This window comes from Dermacentor silvarum, chromosome 8 (genome assembly GCF_013339745.2).
Source record: "Dermacentor silvarum isolate Dsil-2018 chromosome 8, BIME_Dsil_1.4, whole genome shotgun sequence".
In the NCBI taxonomy this organism is placed as follows: Eukaryota; Metazoa; Arthropoda; class Arachnida; order Ixodida; family Ixodidae; genus Dermacentor; species Dermacentor silvarum.
Window position 1 is genome coordinate 14,010,844 of NC_051161.1, and position 8,574 is coordinate 14,019,417.

General features: G+C 42.5%; 1 protein-coding gene across 6 annotated transcripts in view; it reads left to right on the forward strand.

The window, feature by feature from the left end:
* The window catches only part of LOC119460644 (serine/arginine repetitive matrix protein 1), a 61,199-nt gene extending 53,712 nt beyond the window's left edge, over positions 1-7,487 (forward strand). For 5 of the 6 annotated variants that reach the window (XM_037721675.2, XM_037721676.2, XM_037721677.2 and 2 more), the window contains one exon: positions 6,343-7,487. In XM_037721675.2, the coding sequence (XP_037577603.1) occupies positions 6,343-6,492 (150 nt within the window). In that variant the 3' untranslated portion in view covers positions 6,493-7,487. Of the gene's footprint in view, positions 1-3,037; positions 3,069-6,342 lie in introns of all 6 variants that reach the window. The other variant, XM_037721678.2, reaches the window with a different exon arrangement.
* Positions 7,488-8,574: the final 1,087 nt, after the last annotated feature.

An 8,574-nucleotide genomic window follows, 5' to 3' on the forward strand; every position in this document is an offset into this window, starting at 1 on the left:
TACGAATCGAATACAAATACTTCGATCGTTGAATATTGTTATGCACATGCATTTATTAGCAAGTTGGGTTAATTGTCATGTTGAAACATGGCGATTGCATTGTCAGTGTTAAGAAACTAGACTACTAGTAAGCCATTATACTAAATCAGTGTGTATATGGCTCATGTTAACTTGGAGAATTTAGTTATTCCCACTAGGCTGTCCTCGCCAGCCTGTGCCTTATTTTGCCGCCTCAAATGCCCGTAAACTCAGAGGCATTTGACCCTATGCCAGTCATAACTCATCGCACTTGCTGTCAGGCAATGAGCTCATATATGGGGGAGGTGTTAAAAAAAGTCACAGGCCTGCGCGGCACACGCAGCACTGTGACAGCGTAAGCTGGTGGAGCGGCTCACGAGTAGCTCCAATTTGGGCATCACGCACAACAGGGTCTTCGCCGCAGTCTCTTCGCCTCGTTTTGACGAGAACGATCTGAACTGTCCGCCCGGCGTCGATGGCGAGCTGCGGCTTGTAATGCTCTCTGCACAGCAGTCTGCGGAGTCCGATCAAGCCTTACAAATGCAACTTACATGACGGGCATGTGTTTGCAGACACCTTAACTAGATGGTGCCACTGTACTGGCGGAAGCTCGGGCAGCTCGGGATCGCGTTGATTGCGTGCCTCCTCTGAATCGCATCTCGTCGCCTGCACCTGCGCACGCTGCATTCGCAAGCGCCTTACCTAGATGGCGCCACCATACTGGTGGAGGCTCGGGTCGTCTGCGCCTGCTAGGGAGCGTTTATGGGGCATTTTTCCGCTGCCCGATAGCAAGCGCTTGCGTGGCTCAGTGGTAGAGTACCGTATTTACTCCATTCTAACGCGCCCTCGATTGTAATACGCACCCATTTTCCTTGACCAAAAAAGAAATCCTCTACAGTACTGCGCACCTCATGCTTTCAAACAGAAATACAACTTTCTTTCATTTGGAAAAACTGATTTACTCCCGATGCACTGAAGTTGCGGTGAATAAAAAGAGTCGCAGTTTCGCCCGAAAGGTGAAGTATCGAATGCTATAGCAAATTAGTAGACCGCTATACGAAGTAAGGATAGCAGTTTTATTGGCCGTATGAACTTGCAAACATTCTCTTACTAAATAAATTAAGAAGCACGGTGTCACGAGCGCACAAGCACACATGAACACATCTCACTCGTTGGCCGCGGAAACGAGCTGTCAAAACGCTGCAGTGACGAAGTGCGGCGCGAATTGACCTTCGTGCTAGCATGCCTCTCTCTTCAATGCACCCTATAAGCGGCGAAAACACAGCACGCGGCGGAGTTACCCCGTCGCATATAGCTTTCAAGATAAGGCCAACACGATCGTGTCGCCGAAGTGGGTCGTCGCAGAATACGTCCTGCTTCGGTTGACTGAAACTCTTCCGCGTTGTTTTGCTGGCGAAAATCCTCTCCTTCTGTTTGCACCAGTCCCGCACGCAAGTTTCGGATTCTCCGAATGCCCGTGAAGCGACCCGATTTCCGTCTGTCTCCGCACACATGATCACTTTCCTTTTAAATACGGCATCATGATGAACTCTGCACTTCATGCTGATAGAGCAGATGCAGAAAACGTGAACAAAGACGGTAGACTAATGCCTAAGCATGTGTACTGCAGTAGATGGAGCAAGCTACGACAGCTAGGCTCGAAGCGCGTACTAGGCAGTCATTTTGAAATGCTGATGGCTATTTTGGTAACGCAGATTTAGGGTTGTACTCGATTCTAACGCGCACGCAATTTTTGTACCTGTTTTATCGGAAAAAAAGTGTGCATTAGATTCGAGTAAATACTGTATCTGGCTCCCACGCAGTGGGCGGGAACTGGGTACCTTTTTCGCATTTCCGGCGATAGCTGTTACGGCGGCGGACGCCATCGCGAACCGAAACTGCTATTAGAATGAGCCCATAACAGCTTACGCTGTAAAAAAGCTCCGTCTGTGCTAACATGTGCCCCTTTGCTACGCAAAGGCTGGCTTTCCCGCAAAGCTTACGTCTCGCGTGGCTCGGAGCGGGGCACCGGTATGGACGAACACGGATCATTCGAACGCGCCACCGTTCGCGTGAGACGTTTAGTGGCTAAGTATGCTTTACAGGCAAAATTTCGCTAGTGGTACGAAATCATCTCAGAATTCGGCACAAAATCGCCCTAATATTCTTAGATTAGATAGCAGCAAGTGCTAAGAACCGTGTTTGCTCCCGCACAACCAGCAATATATTCGATTTGATTTGAATGTTCGTATCCAACTGAATATTCTAACATTTTCAAATATGTATTTTTCAAATCTAACACGAATATTAAAATATCATATTCAATAATATTCTAACTTTTTGAATATTCACACACCCATAATTCACAGTAAATACTTTTTTAGCCACAGGGTGGTTTATGTTGGTACTAATTTGAATGAAGTGTCCTGTAGGTGACCTGCTGTCTTGAGGAAACAATACTATGAGAGTGGATAGTTTACCTTTAGTACAAAAAATTTCCATGGTCAAGACTCGCTGCACAATTGAGACATCTTCGAGTGCCCTTTACCGAATAGCCTGAAGTGGTCCTTTTCCGAAGTCCTGTAAGCTGGTCCCCCTGCAAATGTCCTTAACCCTCAAGAGCTGTCATGCAATAACTCATGTTTGCCATAGTCACGAACAAAAGGTGAATGTCGTCTTGTTGTTCAAATTCAGATTCTCAGTTAGCTCTGAATCATTGCCGATTGATATAAAGATGGCCAATTCTAGGGGTTCTTCAAATAATAATAGTCTGGAAGTCTGTTGCTGGAAAGTGCCACATTTGGAACTCTTGTAGCACAAAATTTCTTGTGAAGTTTACATATTGAAGTTCATTTTAAGATTTCGCTAATGTTGCATTAAATTTAATGAAAAATAAATTCTGTTCTTGAAAGAGATTTAAAAGTTAAAGATGAGGCAGCGCAAGATGCTTTTTAGTGCCTGTTCAATGGCCCCAGAATAGCCATCCAACCTCCTTTTTCCTCCTCTCCCACTACCCCAGGCTCTGCATTGTCCACAAGGGGGCGCTAAAGGTATAACATCATTGGTATTCTTTTATATGGCTTGCTGTATATACTAATAATTGTCCGTAATAATTTATCGAACACTAATAATAGTTAATAAAATGTGCATGTACAGTCGAACCTGTTTATAACGAACTGGATAGTTCCACAAAAAGTTGTCGTTGTATTACATGTAAATTGCTCTTCAAAGTGCGCAAGAATTAACTCTGAGACTGGAATCGGCAGTTACAATTGAATACTTTGGTTCGAAAATTGGGTTTTAAGTATCTTCATTTTTGTTCCCAAAATTTCTTGCATCTAGCCACAAGTTTTCGTTGAAAATGCCATCTAAAGAACAAAATGTGGCGTCATAGCTCTTTGAAAAAGGCGCCCAGCCAGGTCCAATCACTTGGCATTTGAAAACTACGAGCGCAACCGCCGCCATTTTTTTCTTCAAGAGCTTGTGGTATATTTTACTATCAGCGGGGCACAAGCGGACCCTGCATATGATAAAGAGGCGGTCTAGTTGGCTGGAGCAAACTACTGCAGCATGCTGGCATTTTGCAAAGGTCTTGCCGTTAACAGCTGTGGAGTCAGCCATGCGCGCGCCAGTCTGGAGCGGGGGGCATGCTGCCATGCGCCCAGTTCGGTCGCGTTTCTGTGCTTCGAAACGTGTGCACCCTCCTTTTTACCGTGACTGGGTTTGAAGAGATTGTAACAGTACAGCACAATTGAAAATGGTCGTTATGTCTGGACAGTGGACACAGTTTCCAATTGTGGGGTCAGAAAATCATAAGTGCAATGAAATGTGGTCGTTATAACTGATAATTCATTATATGTGGGATTCTTATAAGTAGGTTCATCAGTATCTTACAAAATTTGGGTGCTCAATGCATACTTGAAAGAATGCATGCTCTCGTCCTCCCTCCCCTACCCACATTGTTATGTCTGTGTTATTTTGTACAAACATTAAGGTTCACAGGTTGGCAGGTATATAAAATAAAAGATGGACGTTGACAGCAATAGTGCCATTTACTCTGAGCACTCTGAACTCCCTGTAACAATGCAGTGTGTTGACAAGTTCTTGGGTACTGAGGAACTTTTACAGGGTAGTAAATATACAGGACTATGGAAAAGGTCCATTTTTGCCAACCTGAAATAAAACTTTGTGCTGACACTGGAACGTGATGTGCACTGACATTTGAATGTGATGCAGTGCCAAAAGGATGTGAAAAAGAAAGCATGTCCCACATACAGCATTTTATTATGGCATTGTTAGAGCATGAGGCCATTTATCCTGGCCATGGCAATTAGTGTGTAGTAGGCAGGAGAGGAGATGATATTTAAAAAAAATACTTATTAGGTGCAAGGCAACTAAGGATAGGCACTCATTCAGTGAAAATTATGCTGAAGAATACACTTGCCACGGTACGCTCCAGTTCTTTTGGCATAGCAGGGAATGTGGGTCGAGCTAAGCATAAGGCATTGCAAGTTAGATGAGTACACGAACACACCAATGCAGTAAGGTCAAAGTTATCAGTGTGCCATTTGCATGGGGAAGAATGAAAAATTTGAAAGATGATTGCTCACATTTATGGTGTTCAGTAATGTTTTAATAAACAATAAATAACTTTCAAACACTTATTGCTAGATAAATGTCTTTGGTGCTCCTTAGCCTATATTTTTTTCATCATAAAGAAACTTTTTAAAAAAAATTGTGCTTCACTGTCTAGTTAGCCAACTACGACTACGACAAGGTTTCGAACACCCTGAGCTTCAAGTCCATGAAAGCAGTTTAAAATGATGCTGAAAGTGGTCAAATTCGCAACTTTTTTTTCAGATCTAGATACATAATGGATGCCATTCATCAGACGACGCCCAGGTTGAGCCTTTTTTTCCCGAAGCAGTGATCTTTTTTTTTTTAATTGTATATGGAAAGGTGCATGTATAGTTTGTTAAACCTGTACTTTAGTACATGTTTTATTCTTGAGCAAGTATATATCGCTGATTAAGGTCACTGCTTTGGCTGGTGTTTGTGCAGCTCAAGAATTTGTTTCACTTTCTAAATTTTTTGAGCAGCAATCGCATTGATTTGGCATGTGCTGCAACATAACTCATGGCAATGCAGCACTTGCCAGAGGCACCTTCTTTGAAACTCATGATAATGTTTGTCACATGGCCAGTCCCAGCAGAAATCGTGTTTCACGTGTTGCAAGGTTTATTGCTCTTCAGATGGCGGATGAAGGACCAGATTTTAATATTGCGTACTGATGCAAAGTTTAAAGCATCTATAAACTGTGTTTGTTTGATGTTGCTGAAGGTGGGTATGTGTAAACTTAAAAGTAGCAGTCACCGGGCTTTATTTTTTTAGATATTCAAGACGATTTCTATTCTGAGCTATGACATGCAGTTGATTTCACTCAGCGGAAAATAACCAGTTTCAAAAAGTGAACTAAACGATTTGCAGAAATATATGAAGTCGGCTTTGTTAACCGCCACATAGTTCACTCACATGTCTTGACTTGGCACACTAGCAGCTACTGCAGATGCACCAAATTTCTGTTCAGGTGTTTTTTGTGGAAGTCAGTACTAGTGAGCACGAAAGTCATGTCATCAAAGCTGATAAAAAAACTCTTTCTCCTCTGCCAACACATTGGGAGCGGTTGCACACTACTACACTAGTAATACATTGACATCAATATGTTCTGCAAGATAACTTCTTGAGCAAGTTGGTGTTTGGTGTAAGACATGGTTTTTTGTAGCGCAAAAATTCAGGAAAGGAAAAATCAGTCAAAGTAAATAGCAGACAGAAAGACAGGTGCTAGTCATAGTGCCTGTCTTTCGTTTCACTGGTTTTTCCCTTTCTTAGTTTCAGCGCTACAAAAGTCATGTCTTATCAATATGTCCCCTTAATGACTGTCTTCTTTTCTTCATCTTTTATTTTTCTTTCTTCTGTGTCTCCCTCTCCTCTTTTTGTGTTCTGTGCACTTACGCTGAGTGCAGGGCATAGAAACAGTACCATACCAACATTTCTGTTTTCTGATTGTCAGAGCTGAAGTCAAGGCAGCCATGTCTCCAGCTATTCATACCTTGTCTTTATGCATAGTGTGAGGCAAAGCTCAGCCAGAAAACTGCCTTGCCGCACTACGCCAACAGCACAACTGATTGTTTGTGGCTTTTAAACCCCCCAGTCTTTTGGACACACATGGACGCAATCTGTGTCTAAATTCTATACCTAACGTTAACCTTACGCAGCCACTTTATTAAAAGAGAGTGTCTTACGGCGAGCCACTCTTCCTTGCAGAGGTCAGAGGAAGAGAACAATGCCGAAGAGCTGGAGCGAAAGTTGCGTGAAAAAGCCCTGCGGTCGCTGACTAAGGCCCGGACGGGCAGCCACTCCTGTGACGATTCACAAGGAAGCTCGACGGCGATGTATGTTAATGTAGCCAATTGACAGGGAGGCTGGAATGATGTTTCTTTTTCTCCCCGGAGAAGCTTGCTCACAATCCACAGTGATGTCATGATGCTTGAATGATTGTTTTGTTTGCTTTATTTTTTTACTTTACCTGTGGAGAAAGATCAGTTTTGCATGTAGCTTTTCTTTCAGGTCCCTCATATATTTGTGCATGGCAACTGATTTGTCTTGTTTGTGTTCATATTAATACAAAATTTGGTGTGCATCTGGTAGAAGAGACATCTCAAAGAAAGATATTGTACCACTACTTGGGCATGCATGCTGGTTATCTTCCCTGTGGTGCGCCTGTACAGTTGGCTCATTTTAGAATGGGCCATGGATGCATGCTGTCTTGTTTCCTATTGTAACTTGTGTCCTGTTGTAGCTCTCGCAGTTGTGTTCAGCCTTTAGCACTGCTAAGTTTTGTGGCTGTTAGCAGTCTATCCAAATGTGAGGAATAGCAACTTTGCTTTTCAGTAGTGTGTTGCACTTTCACTGTTGTCATGCATTTAATTGATACATACGTCTTGACTTCCGGAGTTGTCACCTGTATTCCTCTCGTTATGTTTCCAATGCTGCACATTCTCCTTTCTCAAGGGATGGTGGGCTCTGGCTTACAGCAGTGCATATTACTGTTGTTGGCCAGGATGGCAAGATTAGTTTAAAGTCTACATTTTGTTTTCTATAAGAAAAATGTTGCAGAATATTTAGTACCATTTCTCTTCATTGTGGATTTTGAGCAGGCTGCTTTCTGTTAGGTGCATCCAATGTTTGTATACTTTGTATGATGAAAAACTGCGAAAGTGTCTCTTGTATAAAGCATAGGGTTAGATGGAGTGCTTGATGGAGCTGTGCACACACTGCACACTTTTGGAGCGGATCGTCTGGCCACACAGCCATCACATTGTACCCTTAGACCCTCACCTCTTCCTTTTCACTCTATTATTTGAGAGTGGGGCTGATGATAGCATTCGCAAAATAAAACCAGTTTTTTTTTTTTGTACATTTTTGCATTCTCTCCTTTTTCATGCATTCAAAGCTGGTGTAAAAGGTTATCTTTGCTCTTTGTGCACTGTGGATGCAGTGATCTTCATTAGCACAGTGAAAGCCTGGCTTCTGTGGTTTGGCAGAGTGAGGCAGATAAGTCAGGGTACAAAACTGGGCTAATTGGTTTTTGTTTAACCTGGTGAACAGCACAGATAATGGGACAAGAGACCAGAGATAAAGCAGAATTTGTGCATGTAGCATAGTACTAGTATATGGAATGTTTTAATCGAACATGAATGTTTAAAAAAGGACTTCAAACATCGAACTGATACTTATACAGTGGAACAAGGGAAGTATGTCTACACCTGGCGACAAGTTTCTGTGGCAGTGCGGCCAAGGCTAGTTCTATGCTGCCGTAACTAATACTGGTGCTTTGATGAGCAGACACACAGAACAAAAATAAGCCTCGGTTAAGCAAACAAGCTCTGCAGGAGAAAGCTAAGATGTATCATTTGTCATGGAATGCAAGTAAATTGATGCTGGCTCAGTAACCACTGAGCTGGATCTTTAGGCATTAAAAAAGCGCGTTTTAGGCGCCAAAAATAGGCAGGCAAAACAACGTTTTAGGCCTCCAACGTCGTAAATATAGGCACAATAAATTACATAAATGCAAATAATTTCAAACGAAGATGTGCGCGGCCTATATCTACGATAGGAAAACAAGAAATGTTATTGTCTACGATGGCACAAAGGCGCCAACAGTTGAACATAGCCGTGCAATTGTCCCATAAAACTGCTGGACTAATGACGATCAACTGGCTTCATTCAATAAGCACACTGCTCATATTCATGTTCAATGGCCAGTGTACTCGAGCGTCGCATATAGTGAAACAGGCATGGAAAAGAATACTTGAAAGCTGGGAATACTGATTAAAAAAACAATACTTTTATGTCTGCCTGACGCAATTAAATTAAGGCACAACAAAAACAGACAAATAACAAATGCGAGAGACTACTATTTATTAAGAAATTAGCATGTTCTTACATGAGGACTGTTAGGTACAATTCTTCGCAATTTTCTCATATACACTGACA